Raw genomic sequence first — 21,515 nt, 5'->3', positions numbered from 1 at the left:
GTATGTAGTACATGGCAGTCATGTTGTCCGTCCGGATCAACACGACTTTGTTGCACAAATGTACTTTGAAAGCTTTCATTGCCATGAAGATTGCCATCAGTTCTAGATAGTTGATGTGCATCTTTTTCTGCTGTGTCGTCCATAGTCCCTGCACTGTGTAATGGAGTACATGAGCTCCCCATCCCTGGGATGCGTCTGTCGTCAGTATTATCTGTGGTACAGGCTCCTGGAACGGTCGCCCCTTGCAAAGGTTTTGTGGATTCCACCAATGCAGAGAGTTGTATACCCGACCTCTCACCAACACTAGGTCTTTCAACTGTCCTTGAGCCTGATTCCACTGACGTGCCAGGCACTTCTGAAGCGGGCGCATATGTAGTCTTGCGTGCGGGACTATGAAGATGCAGGAGGCCATCATGCCTATCAACTGCATGAACACTTTCGCTGGAAGAGAGTGTTTAGGTCTGAATTTCTGTATCAGCAATTGCATGCTGTTTATCCTCACTGAATTTGGCTGTGCTTTGGTCGCCAGAGTGTCTATTGTCGCGCCCAGATACTGCCGTACGTGGGCGGGTTCTAGATGTGACTTTGGGTAATTCAGTGAGAATCCCAGATCGTGAAGGAGATGAATGGTGTAGGACATGTGGTTGGCACACAGCTGGGCAGACTTCGCTTGGACAAGCCAGTCGTCCAGATAAGGGTAGACATGTATGTGCTGCCTCCGTAGGTGTGCTGCCACTGTCGCCAGACACTTTGTAAATACCCTGGGTGCTGTTGTCACTCCGAAAGGTAGGACCTTGAACTGGTAATGTTGGTCCTGAATGGTGAACCTGAGATATTTTTGTGTGATGGGTGTATTGGTATGTGAAAATACGCATCTTTTAGGTCCAGTGTTGCAAGGAAATCTCCCTGACTTAGCAACGGTAGCACCTGCTGTAGGGTGAGCATGTGAAAATGCTCTGACAGAATATTCTCATTCAGAGGCCTTAGGTCGAGTATGGGTCTTAGAGACCCGTCTTTCTTAGGAATTAGGAAGTACAGTGAGTACACCCCTGATCCTTGTTCTGCTAGAGGCACGAGCTCTATGGCTCCTTTTTGCAGCATGCTGGTGACTTCCTGCTGCAATAACTGCAAGTGCTCTGCGGACATAGGACGGTGTCTTGGTGGTATGTTTGGTGGAGTGTCTGTAAGCTCTAGACAATAACCGTACTATACAATATCTCTCACCCACCTGTCTGTTGTGATGGACTTCCAGACAGGCAGGAACTGTTGTAGTCTCCCCCCAACAGGTGTTAGATGGTCGGGGGCAGTGACAAGACGTCACTGTTTGTTGTTAGCAGAGGATCTGGAGTTGTTGTTTCCTCTTCCTCTGTCTTTGACGTTGTTTCCTCTGTATCCACCTCTGTTGTTTTTACTGTAGGTGGGTTGTGTACCTCCCTTGTTGAATTGGCCCTGTTGTGTATTTTGGCCTCTTGACGGTCCTCTGTTGCTTGAGCGACGAAAAGAACCGCCACAAAACTGCTAGGTCTGTAAAGCCCCCATTGATTTTGCGGTTTCTGTATCCTTTTTTATTTTCTCTAGTGTGTTATCTACCTCTGGGCCAAACAAGTAGTCCATGTTGACTGGTTGATTAAGAATTGTTGTCTGTATCTCTGGTTTGAACCCGGAGATTCTTAACCAGGCGTGACGTCTCAGCATGACTGAGGTATTAATAGCCCTTGCTGCAGTGTCAGCTATGTCCAGTGCACACTTAATAGAAGCATTAGATATGAGCTTCCCTTCTTGTATTAGCAGTTCTGCCCCTTCTTTGTGTATGTCTGGGAGGTGCTGCAGTAAAGCTTCCAGAGTGTCATAATGAGCTCTGTCATATCGTGCCAGAAGTGCTTGTGTGTTGGCAATGCGCCAGATGTTTGCTGCCTGCGCTGCTACTCTCTTCCCCGATGTTTCTAGCACTTTGGACTCTTTATCTGGGGGAGGCGCTTCCCCTGAGGTTTGTGAGTTCGCCCTTTTCCTTGCGTTAGCTACTACCATGGAGTCTAACGGCAATTGTCCTCTAATATAGGGTGGATCCACCGGGGCTGCCCTATACTTTTTCTCTATCCTAGGGTTTATCACCCTTGCTCTGGTGTTTTCCTTGAAAATATCATTGGCGTGTTTGAGAACGCCCTTGAGCATAGACAGAGTTTTTACATTTCTTTCAGAGGTTGCGAATGTGTCCATAAGGAAGTCCTCTTCAATGGTGTCACTGTAAAGTTCCACATCGTGGTTTAATGCGGCCCTTTCAATGAGGGCATTGAAAGCTGCAGTGTCTTCGGTAGGCGATGTTTTGACATGATAGACTGTGCTATCGGGGTCATTTCGAGGGTCGGCAGGGTCTGCCCATGTTAGTGTCTGATCGTCACGATCAGGGTCCATGGCGTCATCATCACCATCATTGGTGTTGTCCCCTGCTCCTGCATCTGTAGGTGATTGGGGTTCTTGATTAAAAGTCTGCACCCTCTCCATCATTACCGGCGTTGATGGTGATCCCCTTTTCCTCTTCAGGGGTATCTTGAAGGGCTCCATTGGCTTTTCTGGGGTTATCTTCCTTTTGAGTATGGAGAGTCTCCCCGTCTCCGAGTCAATAAATTGTCTCGGTTCTTGTTCTTCGTCTTCTTCTGCAGCCCTTGGAATCGCTGTCGATGGTCTGACAGGTTCCGCAGTCTTTCTCAGCTGGAAGATCTTTGGCATGACTGGCGGCAGTAGGCCATATTTTATCGGCTCCGACGTAGCCAGTACGGTAACCAGCTTTGTGGCCGTTGTTTTCTTTGTTCCGGGCATTGAAGCTTTATCCTTGATCCTTTGGAACGACTCCATCACCCTTATGGTCATGAATTTAGAGTCTTGAGCCGGTTCGACAGATGGTTTTGACCCAACAGTATTCTTCGGTCCCATCTTCGTCCTAGGATCGACGGCTTGTGTCGATTAGAGCCTCATCTGGGCAACGACTCTCTTCGGTGCCAGTTTCTTCGATTCGATGGCTTTCTTGGCCTTCGTTACCGTGGTACTCGAATCGAGGGCTTGCTGGAAGGTTCCAGAAGCGAAGTCCCTCATTTCTGTGGCAGCTCCGAGGGTATCGATGCCTTGGCGCCGCCCATAGCCAGTTGCAGTTTCGGTTTCGATTTTGTCTGCAATGGCTTCGGTTTCGTTTTCATGAAATCAACTAAAGTTGGTTTCGAAACCGATGGCTCGTATATAATGTTCGAAGCCGGGCCTTTTTGCGGGGCTGTTGAACTTGATTGTAGATCTTGGGTAAGGCCTCATGGGGATCCCTCGACCTGAGCCGAATCGATATTTTGTTCATCGGCCCCCGTTTCAACGGTTGGGCCTAGCTCCTCAGAGGTATCTTCTTCGGCCCCCAAGGCCTGAACGTCGTCTCCTACCTCGTCGACGACTTCATGCTCTTGTTCTTCTTCCTCAAGATATACATCTTCTTCTTCCTCATACTCCGATGCCTCTTCGGATCCATGTTCCGATGGCTCGGGCTGGGTCTGTATTTCGATTACATCATCGTCTCCGGTCTCGAAGATGTTCTCCGGCTCCGGCGCTTCTCTCCTCGATTCCAGTCGAGCCGCGCGCCGAGTTTTGAGGGTTTTCCTTGACCTGAATAGAGCACAGGCCATACACTGTCCCTCGTCGTGCTTAGGGGACAGGCATTTGTTGCACACAGGGTGTGCATCGTTGACTGCATACTTTGCATTGCAAAGTGGACATCTTTTGAAGAGGCCTCGACTCTCCATGGTTAAAAAACTCGATGTGAGAGAAGAGCGGAAGCCTCCCGAAGTCGATGTCTAACGTATAAAGTCTATCGATGCCGATCGCAAACGATACCGACGCTCGAAAGCCTTCTGGCTTCAAACTAAAAGTTTCCTAACTTGAGCTAAGATTTTTACCATCCGAACCCAATGGTGGAAAAAAACAATCTGAGGATGGAGAGGAGGCCCATGCGCACTGTAGTCCAGGGGAGGAGCCAACTATCTTGTGATACTTCGAAGACTTCTCCAGGACAGCAATGTGCAATCATCCGGACCCAACACTAGGCGGCGATCTATGCACAGATATGAATTCAGCAGCCCACATGCCTCGAACATATAATATATATATACACAGACTTCTTTCTCCAAGACCTGGTAAAATCTTTGCCTTCCTTTGTGTTAGATACGGGTGATTTCCTCAAGAAAGTGTATGATGTAAGGTGGAAATCTAGCTATCTACTAATATCTCTGGATGTAACCGCATTATACACCAGTATACATCACATGGACGGCCTGAGAGCAGTGCAGCACTTTCTAGGCTCCAAACCAGAGGGGTTAAAAGACCATACCCGCATGTTTATAGACATGATCAGGCTATGTCTGGAGAGCAATTTCTTTCTATTTTGAAAACAGTTGTTTCAGCAAATCAGAGGAGTGGCAATGGGGGCCTGCTTTTCTCCCAGTTACGCCTGTCTGCACATGGGCTACTGGGAGGAGCAGGTCCTCTTGTCGAAATTTGCAGACACCATGTCCACCAAAATAGTGAAATGGTTGAGGTACATAGATGACCTCTTTGTAATTTGGGATGGCTCAGCACAAGAGGCGACTGAGTTCATTGACAAATTACATGACAATGGTTTGAATCTACAGTTCACTAGTCCTATAAGTGACAAATCCATATGTTTCTTGGACATAGAAGTTTTTGTAAGAGGGGACAAACTTGAAACCAAGCTGTATCGGAAAAACACAACAGGCAACAGTGTCCTCCATGCAGATAGCCATCATCCTGCCCATCTTATAAGGAGCATACCTTATGGAGAAATGCTCTGTATAAGACGGATCTGCAGTACAGAATCAGACTGTAAAGCAGCCCAACAACTATGCAGCAACAGATTCAGACAGAGGGGTTACAATAGCGAGGTCATAGAAAGAGCAATGAATCGAGCCAATTCGCAGGACAGGACAACCCTCCTATCTGTAACATCCCATGACGCAGTACCCTCACAGTCCACAACGGTGCATAATAAGAAAGCTAAAACCCGCAAAATTGAAAGTGAAACCAAATTGATTTTCACTTTCAATAACCAACACAGGACTATTAGAAATATAGTCAAGCGCAACTGGTCACTGATTACGAGTGACCCAGTACTGTGCAATCAAATTGGTGGGGCACCGAGTATAGCGTACAAGAGAGCAAGAACTCTAGGCAATTGTCTGGTATCAAGTAGCCCTGAGATCAGGACTACGGGCTTGTGGTTAGATTCAAGCAAGGGGTTTCTGAAATGCTCATCTTGCAAGAATGGAGTAAGCAGAACAGAGTATTCCACGCCATTCAACAGCATACCTACCACCATCAAGTACAAACTGACGTGCCGCACCGAGTACGCAGTGTATGTGCTGGAGTGTTCCTGTGGTCTACGCTATGTCGGTAGCACGAGACCACAGGTGTACAAACGTATACTCCAGCACTTAAGGGCCATTACCAACGGGAACACTGCGTACCCGGTAGCGAGGCACTTTGGTGAGACTCATGACAAGAAAGCATCCGAGTTGAGGTACTTTGTCATTGACACGGTCCCACCTCAGAGAAGAGGCGGTGACCGGGAACAACTATTGCGTAGGCTGGAAACTCATCACATTATCCTACTTGATACCAAAAATCCTCATGGACTCAATGCAGGGGAAGATTGCCACACCTATCATTAGGAAACATACAAACAGTAATATTTGTGGTATTCAGTAACAGGTTAGGTGCCTCGGCATTTTCATTTATATTTTAACTGCAATAATATTGCATTTTTCTAATATTCACGTCAACAATGGGTATCACGCAACCTTTTTTAGCCAAGATTCAGTATTTGCCAATTTTGTACATAGGTCCGCTTGTTGCACATTGTGGTTAAAAAGGCCCACTGGGGCATAATAATGGTAACCTTTGGTCTATTAATATCTATGAGTATCAACCAACATCGGATGTACAATCATAAAAGGTGGAGTGCAGGAATTACTGGGAGATAACAACTTCATTCCCAGAGTGAGAGTATATTTTTATATATATTTATACTTTTATATTCTGTTGTGTATTTATTTTGGAATATTTATATATCTATCTAAATATTAGCACATCACCCTCCCCCTTTTCCTCCAATTGCTGCTTCAACTGTATATATATATGAAGATATTGAAGAAGTGTGGCTCACTGGTTAGAGGCGGCAGACCCGTAAGCAGAGGACGGCCCGGGACCAGGGTTCAATTCCCGACGCGGCAGGGTCGTGGACCAGGGTCAGCGGACTCGATAATTCTCGCTTTGGTGCCTACTCTAGTCAGGGACCACACTCGGCAACTCTGGGCATTAGCTTGCCTCATCTTCACAACGGCCCCCCCAGACCGCCGGGGATACTTGGTCGCACCTTGGAGATACCCATTAGGGACCATCTCTCAGGGTGAGCCAGGACGGGTTCCCCAGCGGTCGAAGCGCAGAGATACTCCTCCGGGAGTTGATTCTAGCGCTATATAAACCCACAATTAATTAATTAATTAATTAATATTTATATTGGTGATTATATATTTGTATTTATGCATTTATTAGAACTGATTGCACAACATGTTATTTATTGTTGGGAATTTACTGACCACCTCAGTTTGTAGACCATTGATAACCATGGATTAACTTTGCACAAGTGTGTGTTTCCACATTCATGCAGTAATGGACTTTTAACCGTATGGCTTTTATGTCTATTGCATTTGGCACTGTATCATGGTATCGTATCACTTTAAAAGGAGCACATCTGCCCCAAGACGTTGTCATGCGATCAAGGTGCTTCGGGCACCGAAATGCGTCTTGGTCGAGTGGTGAAGAGCACAATAAACTGCTGAGCACTATACCTGGGTTTGCTTCGTCTTCTTTTGCTGCCGGACGTCTCTATGCCGAATATATATATATATATATATATATATATATATATATATATACATACATACATACATACACACACACTTAAAACTAAATGTTTTAATGAACACATTTAGATTAAAATTAGCAACTTGAGTTTGTAAAGCTTGTAGATATTACATTTCAGTGCACATAAAGCTTTATTGAAATTAATTGCCAGAAGCATCATTCAACTTGAACATTAGTGACACTGTTACACAATAACAGGGCGCAGCCCCTCCAAGTTGATGAACTGATGAAATGCATCGATCAGGAAATGAAACACCAAAAGCAATTTTGACCGGTACAGCCAAAGATTCCATTACAGGACATAAAAACCCATATCAGCCATGGTGCAGGGTGTGGACACCACAAATGACTGCAGAGTAACTTGTGACCAAACTTTAGAGTTGTGCCAGAGGCGGTAAGTCTTGAAAAAGCTGTTTATTTTTTCCTGGAATTACAGTCCCTGTGCAGACATACAAGGCCAGGAAGCTCTTTAAGTACACACAATGGAGATGGAGCATGCGCTGCAGTAGACCAAAGGAAAAAATAGAAACAAACACATAGGAAAATAAACACCAAACAGAAAGTGAAGGGAGAATTGAGAGTGAAAGCACAGTGAATGGATATAGATTTCCTTTATAAGGCATTCTTCACCCTCTAAGTTTTAAACAAGCTGTACATAATTACATTACAACACAAAGGTTTTAAACAGAGGGACTCAAAGAACAGAGCAGGTGAATTTTTAGAGACAGGACACAACCTGCTTGGCGAAGGGTGCAAGTTATCCACAGTTATAACTGCCAAGTTTCTCAGGTCCTGGAGTGATGTGCTGTGCTAATTTTATTTTTTCTTTTCATTCTAGGAGTTATGGTCTTGTTTTTCCATTAGAAAACCAAGACGTCAAGGGCTGGGAAACAAAGTAGGGGTGCACAGTTTGTTTGGTAATTGGACCTGTGCTGCCTTCATGATTTTCTCCTCCAGCATCAAGTATCCCAGGGTTGCTGGAGTCATCTTCGTCATCTGTAACTCACGCTCTCCTCCTAGTAGAGCCTTGAAATATGATGAGTTGCGAGTGATGGTGTGCTCATCTCACCAGGCCGTAGTCAGGGTGCCATGGACAGCAGTGATCACATAAAGCTGAGGGGCTAAGTCGGTATCATCCTTGTGATGAATCCTCGACTTGGCAAGTACCAGATCGCCTTGTTGGAGCTTCGACGACTTGGCTGTGTGGTGATTGTCAGCATAATATTTTATACATTTTTTGCATCCTCATCCTTTTGTTGAGTTTGACATGATATTCATGAGTTTGGACCCTCCATACAGTAGGGTGGATGTCCACAAAGGCAGCAGAAGAGGAAGATAAAAGACAATGCAAGTGGAGACGTACAGTTCATCGTTGAAAAAGATTCCCAGGTTTCTACCTGATATATTGGGATGGGAGAGAGGAACTAGACAGTGCCTAAAACTTTGGTGCTATTCAGACACAGCCAATTGTTTGTCAACCATTTCTGTATGTGTTGGAGGCAATGACGCAGTTAACTTTTTTCTCTAGTTCTTTTGGGATTGTATGTATTATGGTATTGTCAGCATGGTGGTAGCCACTGTTGATGTTGTCGAGTATAGAAGTGAGTGGAGCCATTGTAGGTGGTGAATAGAGTTGGTCTGAGAGATGAACCCTCAGAAACATCACTGGTCATTGCAGTTAGTTCAATGCGATCTGAGCCACTGGAGTGAAACACATTTGAGTCCAAAGAGGTCTAAAGTTGAGAAGACAGAATGATGCAGTTGTCTGTATATAGAGCTGCGAACAGGACTAGGAGGATCAATATGCAGCTTTTACTGTAGTCCATGGCAGAGAGGGATGCTTACCTGAGGTTCAATAGGATAGTTTTAATAATTCTTTGGTGCCTGATGACTGGCTAGAAGTCACTAAGACACTTCCAGGATTTAGTAATACTGGTCTAGGACAGAAATCCGTCTATAATTGGCAAGGACATTCAAGTCACTGGCAGGTGTCTTTACAAGAGGTGTCATTATAACAGCATGTATGTCTGGGATGTTTCCTACCAACAGAGATGTTTTGACAAATATGGTGATGATTGTCACGGGGGCATATTGGTCAGGTTAAATGGTTTTGGCACTGTAGGTTTTTGAGGAGGTGGTAACAGGTGTTAGTTTGTTGATGATTTTATTTACAAAAGTTTAACTAGTGTGGCAAAGGAATCCCAGAAGGGGCGTCGGTCTCAAAAGACAATGATCTCATTCTGGCGAATATGAGACATTTATATTAGCGAGGATATTAATGATCTTGCCATTGGAAAACTTCACGTCAAATATGTAAAACCAGGATCTGAGGTATATTTCTTTCTCCAAACGTCCCTCAGAACATGAATGGAGCCTAGATCCAGCAGAGAACGAAGAGCTTTAGATGTACGACCTTTATACTTTCTAGAGCCTGTGCCTACCAAATCCACATTCAAATTTATATAGAAATCCCCACACATGATAAGAGGGAGTGGCCATAATGATAACTCAGAGTTTAACGACACAAACACCACTGGGTTATCTAAGATTGACCCATATACTGAACAAAGTGTAAAACCTTCTTTGGGGAACTGACACTGAGCGATGACCCAGTGTCCATATTGGTCTCCCCGAACCCTTGGGAAATTGCTTTACGAGCTCCTATCGAAGTACTCCCTACTCACAGTGCTATCTAGATCCCTCAATGTGTGTCTCTTGCACACATATGATGTCTGCCTTGAGATAAAGCATATCAAGGGCTACCCTACGCCTTTTCATGGGACCATTTACACCCACAAATGTTAATAGTTGCAATCTGCAAATTACTCATTGATAATGTGTGAAAAGCCAATTGTCATCCCCCTTGTGCATGACTGTCCGTCTACTTTGATGACCTCCCCTGCCCATACCCCACCGACCCCTCCCCCAACCCACCCTACAGCACCCACCCCCTCACCACCCCCACCTCAAACGAGCAAATAGGTCAGATCTGACCCTGTTAATGCCACCCACTCCACCTTTCCCGAAGTGCCCCCAGACTCCAACCCTCATGTAAAAACAAGGGCAGAAAAAAAAGACAAACTAAGGAAAAGAAAGATTCGGTGGTAAAGATAATATAAGTAAGAAGAAGAAAAAAAAGAGCCCTCTTCTTAAAGTCCATAGACTGCTGGCTGCAGAAATCTCTACACAGATAATATTAAGGGAAACGTTTCATTCTAATCCTGGAACCCTGGACCATTCTTTGATCTCCTTCAGATGCTCTTGAGCCTTCATTTCAGACGTAAAAAACTGCACCCTCCCATTATAGATGACTTTAAGACGGGACGGATTTAATAGATATGCCTCACTACCTAGTCCCTGAAAGGATGAAATCAGCTGGCGTAGTCACAATCGCCTTTCCACAATAGTGTAGCAAAATTCTGGGCGGACAAAGAACGTATGTACCTCATAGGTGCCCTTACCTTCCGCTTGTTGAATATGGCTTACCTGAGTAGGAAGTTACCCAAGAAAAATAAAACTGCCTGAGGCCATTCAGGTTGTCCTGCCACTTGGTTTTTTTCTTAGCGTAATCGGAAAACAGTGAGCTCGCTCCACCTCAGCGTCCCAGTTCCACTGAGGTAAGTCAGAAAAAACTCCCTTAGAAGTCCCACCATAATACATCTGATATCACTCCCCTCAATGTTTTCTGCTAGACCCAGAAACCTAAGATTGTTTCGGTGCTGTTGGCTCTTAAATTCCTCAAGTTTCCGCATTACATCCGTCATTTGCGAATAATGTGCCTCCTTATGCTTTTAGAGTTTCCTGCCTCCCCCCTCTGTTACTCCGGCCCTTTTCTCCATAAGGGTCACTCTATCCTTCATTTCTGAGCAAGTTTTACTGATTTTCCAAATTGACCCTTGCAATTTTTTGTGGCCTAGTGAGCCCAACGATTTTCCAACCAGGCCTCCCCTTGCATTTGCTTGAAGGTTGAGTAAATAAGTTCAAGAGGGAGGTCTTTTGGATCAGGGAAGTTGCCAGAGCAGACTTGAGTTAAGCTTTTTCCTCCCCCGTCCTTACTGTAAACCTGATGGGTAGTAGAATAGTTCCATCTTAGTTTGCCGTCAGTGCTGGTATTCGTATGTTGGCCAGTTCAGCTGGTTCTGATCTTCTTTCTCCATTTTTGAGTAGCGATTTTGTCAGGGACTACCTCCAGGGCTGACTGATGAGCCTCGGTCCCTAATTTTTCAGCTCCATATAAAGTTTATGCAAGGCTAGACTATTTTTTTTATTTCCCTAGATCTTTTGCAGGGTTGCCGAATAGAGAATTATCCCATGGTCATGTCAGACCATAACCCTTTGGTACTAGAGGTCCCTCATCTAGATAAGGTGGGTCAATTGCAGGGTTGGTCTTTTGAACGGGATCTGTTACTGGATGATGCATACCTCCATTTTATGCAGGACTGGATTCCAGTTTTTATGTAAAAAAACATGGGTAGTTCCCCCGTTGGGATAATCTGGGATGCCTTCCAATATGGGGTTCGAGGCAAGACTTACCGGTACAGCTGGGCCGTCAAAAAAATGAGAGAGACTCTTTCTGGGTGACCTCTATAAAAGGCTGTCACTCGCAGAAGCTATGGTGAGGGAAACAGTGGCCTTGGGTATGGAGACTCAGACAGCACAGCTGAAAGTGGCTATGGCTAAAGCAGCAACAGTGAGTCTTTGGACAAAGAAGGCCGCAGACAAATTTCTGGCACAGCAATAAAAAATTTTACAAATACAGTGAGGGGTGGGTCATCTCTTGGCGGTGCGGACTAGGCAGCAAATAGCCCAGTCTCATATTCAGGAAGTTCAAGATCCTGTGTCAGGAATAGTCTCGGATTGAGAAAGAACAAGGGCTGCCTTTTAGAGATTTTACCAAAGGTATATACCGAGGATGCGGGAGAGGAGTCTGAGGACTTTATAAGATATTTGAACTCAGTGATGATGTGGAATATAGGAGAGGAAGACCAGTAATATTTAGATCAACCAATCACTGTAGAGGAAATTGAGTTAACAACCTCCGCCCTCGCAGCTGGAACGGATCTCATTCAGGGAAAGTTCTAGAAGATTTTGTCCTCCTGCCTCAATGAGTACCTGCTGGAACTTGTGCTGATAGTACAGGGAGGGGAGGCGCCACATGAATCTTGGGCCTTAATAAAAATGGTGGTATTCCCAAAACAAGGGAAGTCTCCATTAGAACTAGGCTCATACCAGCTGATTACCCTAATGAACAGTGACTCTAAAATCTACTCCAAGATCCTGGCTACAAGGCTGTCTGGAACAATCAGCAAAATTGTGTCTTCTTGGAAACACAGCTTTGTTCCGGGTCCAGGAACAACTGACCACGTCAGGCGGGTAAATCACACTTTTCGATGCAGCAGCAGTGAAGGGAGACTCTAGGGCTTCAATACTCTTGGATGTTGAAAAAGCATTTGACAGAGTCTCCTGGCACTGCCTTGGGTTAGTGATCAAGCAGATTGGATAGGGGCCAGGTTCTAAATGGTCTTGAAAGCATTGTATCAGCAGCTCAAAGCTTGGATTTCCATGATGGAAGGCCATTCAGAACTTATAAAAATACAGTGAGGTACTAGACAGGGATGTCCTTGTTCTTCCTTGTTATTTGCCTTGCATATTGATCCTATGATAAGGAGGATAGCAAAAAATATATTTATTCAGCATATTAGGTCACATGATTGGGAAACAAAAATACTGGCCTACGACGATGGCTTGGCAGTAGTTACTACAGATCCCAGGGAAGCATTAAGAGAAATAAAAGAGCAGTTAAGAAGATTTTTGGGATATCCATTAAATCTCGATAAGAACCAAATTGTTAAAAACACAGAAGTGGAATGGAAGGATTGGCAAGTGTTAGAGGGGGCTACCTATTTAGGGGTAAAAATCATAGTTGACGTAGATACAATTATACAGACAAAATTTGGATCCATTAATAACAAGTATTTGCAATGCAATAGGTCTCGCAATAGAAAAGTTTGAGCTTTTGGTGTGTAAAATGTAAAAAATTTGTAATTTTTGTTTATGTTTTTCAAAATATAAAAGTATTCATTTTGTTATTAGAAATGCCAATAGTTATAAAGTTAGCAAATGTTACATCTATAGCATTAGGAAAGGTATATGTTTAGTTTTCCCCTGTCTTACATGTATTGATCTGACAAATCACAATGTTTTAACAAGAACAGAAGTGAAAACATTTAACATCTTTTTATGACATTTGTAATAAAGCTTGAAACATTGACAGAAAATATTTGAACCAGTTGTTGTTGAATGGTTGCACAGATTAATGCTGTGGTGGCGTTGAGTGATGTTGTTTTGGGGACAAGAGATGCTGTGGCGTTCAGTGATGCTGTTGTAGCGCATAGTGATGTTGTGGTGCCCATTAGTGATGCTGTAGTAGTGCTGAGTGGTGCTGTGGTGGTGCTGAGTGGTGCTGTGGTGGAAGTGTGCACTGCCGGCAGGTGGTGTGTGTGCCTGGTGGAAGCGTGCACTGAAGGCTGGTGGTGTGTGTGCCTGGTGAAAGCGTGCACTGACGCTGGTGGTGTGTGCCTGGTGAAAGCGTGCACCGACGGCTGGTGGTGTGCGTGTGACTGGTGAAAGCATGCACTGAAGGCTGGTGGTGTGTGTGTGCCTGGTGAAAGTGTGCACTGACGTCTGGTGGTGTGTGCCTGGTGGAAGTGGGCACAGACAGCTGGTGGTGTTTGTCCCCTGCGAAAGCGTGCACTGATAGCTGGTGGTGTGTGTGTGGCTGGTGAAAGCGTGCACTGATGGCTGGTGGTGTGTGTGTGTGGCTGGTGAAAGCGTGCACTGGTGGTGGTGTGTGTGCCTGGTGAAAGCGTGCACTGAAGGATGGTGGTGTGTGCCTGGTGGAAGCGTGCACTGACGACTGGTGATGTTTGTGCCCGGTGAAAGTGTGCACTGACAGCTGGTGGTGTTTGTGCCCGGTGAATGCATGCACGGACGACTGATGGTGTCTGTGCCTGGTGAAATTGTGCACTGACGGTGTGGTTGTGCGTGTGGTTGTATGTTGTATGTTGTATGGCGGGCGTGAAATTTAAAGTACGGCCGGCCGGCCGTAAAAAAATAATTAGGGGAGGAGAAGCCCTTTGATGTGGTGTCAAGGCCTGGCAGCCGTTAAAAAATGCAATTAGGAGGAGAGGGGAGAGTAGTGAGGAGAGTGGTGTTGAGAGAATAGAGTGGTGTTGAGAGGGGAGAGTGGTGAGAGGGGAGGAGTGAGTCAGGCCTGGAGAGAGTGAGGAGAGGGGTGAGTGAGGAGAGGGGAGAGAGGCGAGAGAGATGTGAGTGAGGAGAGAGAGAGGGATTGGAGAGGGAGTGTAGTGGTGAGTGGTGAGAGGGTAGAGTGTTGAGTGGTGAAAGGGGAGATGGGGAGAGGAGAGGGGTGAGTGGGGAGAGGGGAGAGAGGAGTGAGTGGGGAGAGGGGAGAGAGGAGTGAGTGAGGAGAGAGTGGGATTTGAGAGAGGGAGGGGAGGGTGGATAGAGTGTGATAGTTCGCTATCCAGATAAAGTGTATTTATGTGGCATTGAGTAGAGTGTAATTATGTTGCGTGTAATCATGTTGCACCTAGTCGTATTCGGAGTGTATGTTGAATTGAGTGCAGTATAATTATGTGGCATGAAATTATGTTGCACTGAGTGGTGTTTGGAGTGTGTGTTGCATTGAGTGCAGTGTAATTATGTGGCTTGTAATTATGTGGCACTGAGTGGTATTTGGAGTGTATGTTGCATTGAGTGCAGTGTAATTATGTGGCGTGTAATTATGTGGCACTGAGTTGTATTTGGAGTGTATGTTGCATTGAGTTCAGTGTAATTATGTGGCATGAAATTATGTGGCACTGAGTGGTATTTGGAGTGTATGTTGCATTGAGTGCAGTGTAATTATGTGGCGTGTAATTATGTGGCACTGAGTGGTATTTGGAGTGTATGTTGCATTGAGTGCTGTGTAATTATGTGGCACTGAGTGGTATTTGGAGTGTATGTTGCATTGAGTGTAGTGTAATTGTGTGGCTTGTAATGATGTGGCATTGAGTGGTATTTGGAGAGCGTTGCATTGAGTGCAGTGTAATTATGTGGCGTGTAATTATGTGGCACTGAGTGGTATTTGGAGTGTGAGGGCGGTCGAGTGGTAGAATGAGGGCGGTAGAGTGAGGGCGGTAGAGTGGTGGAGTGAGGGCGGTAGAGTGAGGGTGGTAGAGTGAGGGTGGTAGAGGGCGGTCGAGTGAGGGCAGTAGAGTGGTAGAGTGAGGGCGGTAGAGTGAGGGTGGTAGAGTGAGGGCGGTAGAGTGCTAGAGAGTGCGGTAGAGTGAGGGCAGTAGAGTGAGGGCAGTAGAGTGAGGGTGGTAGACTGGTAGTGTGAGGGCGGTAGAGTGAGGGCAAACATGGCGGCCAGGCTGAGGGGTGAGCACATTCAGCGGTAGTTTAAGTATGAGGCTGAGGGTGTCACAGAGCCCTGTTTACCCAAAATATGTCTCAGAAGTTAAATTAAATGCCAGGACAGAAGGAGTAGAGTAAAGACCGACGCCCATAAACTGAGGAAGATACTGGCAGGCATATCAGCACGGGGCAGAGAGTGACCGTCAGTCACCGGCGGACCACAAACAGAAAGCAACAGGAACCGAGTGCCCGACAAATACACACCGATAGCCGCAGCGAAGTGGAAGCAGTGGAAACTGACAGCTGCTTAGATAACCCCCACGAGGCTGAAAGGCACAGGGGCGCAGGCGGGCAGAGGCCAATCGACAGAGAGAGAAAAAAGATAGACGAAAAAAAAAAAAACAAGCAGTAAAGTTTTGCGGATAGGTGTGAACCTAATACATCAGAGAGAGAAGGAGAAAGGCAGAGCTGCTACTAGAAAGAAAAAAAAATAGTCAGAAAGAAAGATAGAGGCTGGGAATACAAATGGAAAGAGAGATGCGATGTCAGAGAGGTTGGGGCTCAGATTTGCATGCAGCCACTGGAGAAGCCTGCTTGTGGGGACTGGGAGGAAGGGTGACGAGACGCAGGCCCTGCAGTGAATAATTATGGGAGGAGAGATGCTGGCCTGAGGCAGAGCACACGCAGAGTGAGAGCAATGAAGTTGGAAAGGGATGGTATCACTGAGTTCTGTAAGCACGACAAACATGCACACACACTGTGGCACAATGGGGTTAAAACAAGCAGATGGGCCTAAAGACACAGAAGCAGGCAGACACCCTGACGCCCATAAACTGAGGAAGATACTGGCAGGCATATCAGCACAGGGTCAGAGAGTGACCGCCAGTCACCGGCGGACCACAAACAGAAAGCAACAGGAACCGAGTGCCTGACAAATACACACCGATAGCCGCAGCGAAGTGGAAGCAATGGAAACTGACAGCTGCTTAGATAACCCCCACGAGGCTGAAAGGCACAGGGGCGCAGGAAAAAAAACAAGCAATAAAGTTTTGCGGATAGGTATGAACCTAATACATCAGAGAGAGAAGGAGAAAGGAAGAGCTGCTACTAGAAACAAAAAAAATTGTCAGAAAGAAAGATAGAGGCTGGGGAAGACAAATGGAAAGAGAGATGCGATGTCAGAGAGGTTGGGGCTCAGATTTGCATGCAGCCACTGGAGAAGCCTGCTTGTGGGGACTGGGAGGAAGGGTGACGAGACGCAGGCCCTGCAGTGAATAATTATGGGAGGAGAGATGCTGGCCTGAGGCAGAGCGCACGCTGGGGGAAGGAGGCTGGGCTGCCTTTGATGTGGTAGAGGGAGGGGGTGGGCTGCCTGTTTAGTTCGTGTGTCAACAGATGGAGAGAGAGCCCACACACAGAACGGGGGCTGCAATAACAGAGCCAACTGGGATGGGAGGTGGGGGAAGCGAAACCACGACAGCCACAACACACTGAGAAGGAGAGGGCAGGGATGCTAAGTGGCAGAAGAGGCACACAGCATAAAAAGAGTCACGGGCTGAGCCGCCTAATAGAGAAATATTATGTGCTACATGCCAACGCTGCTTAAAATAACACGTCGCTCACAGCTTACACTGGCCCTTTGTTCTTATTTCGTTTTAAATGCAGGGTAATGTGTAGAATACAGTTCACTTTGTGTCCCAAACGCTAACAAGAGTATGTAAAGTTGCCCGTTTCTTACAGAGCTGATTCTTAACTAAAATGCACATTTCTGTCGAGTGAGCGCAAAGACCAAATGCCCTTCATTTGCTCTTGTAAAGCTCCTTGTCATTTAACTTGTAACTGTCCACTGCTGGCAGCTTCCACTGGCCCTTCGTTCCTATTTCGCTTTAAATACAATGTGATGTGTACAATAAAGTTAACCTTGTGTCTTTAACGCTAAAATGAGTATATACAGTTGAGCGTTTCTTACATCGGCTATTTTTTTTACTAAAATGCACATTTCTATGAGACAGGAATTAGAGTATATCACAGGAAGCAGGGGCGCAAGCTTCGCTCTCGTGCGCACAGATTATTTTTTATTAATTGACAGTTTGCAGACAGGCATTTCCCTTCCTTAATCGCCCTAGGCTGGGGAACCCTGCAGCCCATCACAGATTGTGCAGAGAACATGCTGTGACGCTGATCCTTGCTCCTCCATATGAAACAACGCAGGGACTGCACAAACTGCGTTGCGCAGGCTGCGAATCGGCAAACTGCAAACAAAGACCCTAGGGTTGAAATCTGCTTGTTTGCCAAGAACGAGCACACCATGGATTTTGCTGGCTCTCTGGTGACACTGGCAATTTTAGCAGGGGAACCCTATCGAGCACTGCTTCCCTGAAGTAAAGACACCCAAGCTAACACCTCTGACTATGCTAGGCCCATTCATACGATTTGCCCATTTTGATCAGCCTCAAAATCTAGCTTCATTAAACAGGGCCACGGGGTGTTGTACATAAGTGTAAACCACTCCGTGATTGCCGGCTGCCATTTACACGGCTATGGGATAACAACAGTACTCACCACCCGCTGAGTGCCTGCCGAAACAGACGTGCTGCCATAAGCTAAGTGCTATACCATCGCACTACTCGATCATACCTGATAATCCACAGTCGCAAGCTGCAACTCTTCCTAGCTGCACATATGCGAGACGGCATGGGCAACAAGTGTACAAAATGCAGTATGCACAATATCAACAAGAGAGGGAAAGAAAAGAACGAGAAGTGGATGATTCAATCAAGAGAAGGTAGAGATGAAGAAGGGATAAGGAAGAAAGCAAAGAAAAGGGAAATAACCAGAAAGGAGTAGAAAAATAACCGACAGAGAGGATGAGATGCGAGGAGCAGAAGAAAGGGAGGGGAAAAGGAGAGCAGAGGCAAAGGAGAGAAGAAAGGTAGAATGAGTAGGGGCAGAGGGAAAAGCAGGAATAGTGTGGGGATAAAGATGAAGGGAATAAGAAGGAAGGAGGCATATAAGTAGAGTGTATGGGGAGATGGTTGAGGGAAAAGGAGTGAAAGTTTTTAAAAAAACGAGACACGGCCAGCCGTCTCACGGGAATCCAAGGGGAACAGATGGCTCTGCAACAGATGGCCGTGCAGAGGGCGGGGCAGTGCTTGGGAAGCCTGTGAGAGGGTGATTGATGGGAATGCTGCTGGCAGGGGGAAGGCTCGGGCAAGCTCGTTCACGAGGAGTCACGAGACTCGTGAACTGTCCAAAATCCGCCGAATCCCCCTGCTTGTAGAGTGCCTTTTCCAAAGTAGTGGTTTGGCCGCAATAGTCCTCACCCCTTCTATTTCTGCGAAATAGAAAAGGGGCGAGCCCTAAAAAGTACAAGAGTAGAAATTGGCAGAATAAACAACTTACAAATGTCTTTAATAGGTAGAATCAATTTGATCAAGATCCCTAAAATACTCTACTTGTTTAGGGCCATCCCTCTTGAAGTAGGGAACCAATGGTTTAAGGATATTGATGGGGCTTTTTCTAGGCTTATACTAGGTCTATAATGGTGCTAAAATATCTGACCCCCCTGAGAGAGCTCACCTAATACAACAATCTACTACTGGGCCACTGCCCTGCAACAGATGTCTATTTTGTTGGGGATAAAATGAGTGGCTTATCAAAGTCCTAATCCCGTACAAGCTTCTGATGGGGAATGGGGTGTACTTTGAAGGCATCTTTAGTATGGATACTATAAAAGAGTATGATTTAAGACCCGCCGTTGTTTGTTCAAAATATGGGCCGTGGTCCGGAAGAAAGTAGGGCTGGGTTGGCTGAACTGCATTACACAAAAACTCTAATCACCTGGTAATTTTATAGGACTCCCATATGAATTGTTTGAGACCCTACTGCACAGGTTTAACCTAGGGCATCACAAGTTTTTAAAAATATCTTCAGCTCCATGATTTGTTACTGAAAAAAGCAGGAGGAGCAAAGGCATTTTGAGGGTTGAACTGGTTGATAGAGTCTTGATTTTCAAACCCCCCCATTGGGAAACTTTATCAGTTGTTGAATAAGCTCATGCCAGAGGATATAGAAAAACAGATAAAGTGGTGGGAAGAGAAGGTTCATGCAGGAATAGTCGTCCTCTCAGAGTCCCGAAATCTGGCACAGACAATCTTAATTTTTGCCTTTCTGCAAGTACATCTATACAAATGTACCATACGGGTGTATTCAAATACTTATTACACTTTTTAATCAAGTCATAACTATGAACAAAGAAATGTATCACAACAGGGACATATTCAAACTAGATGTTTTAGTGCGAGTCAAAACATACTGTTCGGACAAAAGAGAGGCATGAGTCGGGCGTCTTTATCATCATCAAAAGGAACACGTCCTGTTTATTCACAGTCTTGTGAAGGCCTGGTGCATTCTTAAACAATAAGATATTACTTAAAGGCAGGTTCTTATGCCACAGAGGTGTGACAAGCTGATACAGTACATATAAATGGGGTATTAAAACAAAAAAAACAATTGGGATAGGGGGTGACACCCCTGTGCAGATACCTCGTTGTGGTCTGCAGACAGGACAGGTGACAGAGGCTTTTAAGAACTGCGAAAAGGATCAGACGGGAACACAAAAGGACAGAAGCCAGGATCAACCTGGTGAGTGATGACGCGCTGCTGTTTTCCCTTCTGATTGGTGGGTTCCGTCTCAGCCTTGAAGGTGTGGGAAGGGCTATGCTCAGAACTCCTTTAGTTCGTGACTCGAGTCTTATTGCCTAGTTCAAATTCAGAAGCTCTGTAATGACCCATCCTCTCCCAGCCAAAAAGGGCTTCTAGGCACTGAGTCTGAGCACAGGCAGCACTCACCACAGCAAGAGAAAACAAACTCAAGGGAGCGTTTTACACGAGCAACAGTTACATAACAAAGGGACGCATTCATATTGTGAACAGGGGAAGGTGAAGCGATTTGCCTGGAATCACAGGGTGCTGAGCCGGCGCCTGGACTCGTCTGATTGACTAGGTCCAAAATCAGCAGCTCTGTAATGACCCATCCTCTCCCAGCCAATAACATGGAGCACTTCTAGGCACTGACTATGAGCACAGGAAGAGCTCACCACAGCAAGAGAAAACAAAAGCGAGGGAGTGCTTTACACAAGCACCAGTTACATAACAAGTTATACGTTAAAGGCAGCTTACCTGTGCCTGTACCTTGGTGCAGAAGATAAGCGCTCATTTCTTGCCAGTCTGCCATTCTTTTCAGCAAACAGGACAAACAAGGGACGCCCACCACAGGTTTAGCCGAAGCGAAAGCGGGCGACCTCACGGGAACACACACGCAGTCCTTACGCACTGCACATGCGTGCGGCCAACTTTGCCTGGGCATGGAGCGCGTGGCAGTGTCCGGGGCTCCCGTGAGCTGAGGGAGCCCCGCGTTTTTGGAGCCTGTAGCAGAAAGAGCCCGGTGATGGGGGGCGGGGGTGTGTGTGTGTGTTTGTGTGTGTGCGTGTGTGTCTGCGTGTGTGTCTGCGTGTGTGTGTGTGTGTCTGTGTATCTATGTGTCTATGTGTGCCTGTGTGTGGGTGCGTGCTTCGCGCGCTTTCGCCAGGGCGAGACCTAAAAAGTTGTATTTATAGAATGAATTTAAATCAATCGACTACCTAGCAACACTGTCACTAGTAAATCTATTTCACAGTTTTCTTAGTGTAACACCCTCTTGTAAACATAGCTAACTCACAGTTCACAGGTATTTTTCAATCAGAAACCTTTTTATAGTTTTGACAAATATATACAAAACAGGTGTCAGAAAATCTGACAAACATACAAAACGGGTGTAAGGAAGTCGACGTTTCGGTCTTTAGTAGGTCATACAGATCCATAAGACCATCCTCAGGACACAGCGTTGCTTAGTATCCAACCATTCCAACCACAGAATAAAAACGATATACACAACCATGAATATCCCCTGGGTCTAAAAGTATTGTCTGCTCACTCCGCAGTCCAATTTCAGTGACTGACCCATCAAGCATGCCTAATCAGAAAGACAAGCCTCAAGATACTACAACTAAAACTACACCAATATGTGTGGGAAAGAAAACCAATTGAAAACACTCAATGTGCCCATAGTGCACAAACCTGTG

General features: G+C 45.8%; 1 protein-coding gene across 1 annotated transcript in view; it reads right to left on the bottom strand.

Moving 5' to 3' along the window:
* The window catches only part of LOC147737928 (uncharacterized), a 48,258-nt gene that overhangs the window by 15,378 nt on the left and 11,365 nt on the right, over positions 1 to 21,515 (bottom strand). Inside the window, 1 exon segment of the mRNA XM_086924998.1 lies at positions 2,188 to 2,879. Coding sequence (XP_086781124.1) covers positions 2,188 to 2,879 — 692 coding nt within the window.

This window comes from Lissotriton vulgaris, chromosome 1_1 (genome assembly GCF_964263255.1).
Source record: "Lissotriton vulgaris chromosome 1_1, aLisVul1.2, whole genome shotgun sequence".
NCBI lineage: Eukaryota > Metazoa > Chordata > Amphibia > Caudata > Salamandridae > Lissotriton > Lissotriton vulgaris.
The sequence above is the reverse complement of the archived record's forward strand: the minus strand, read 5'-3'. Positions and strand labels throughout refer to the sequence as shown.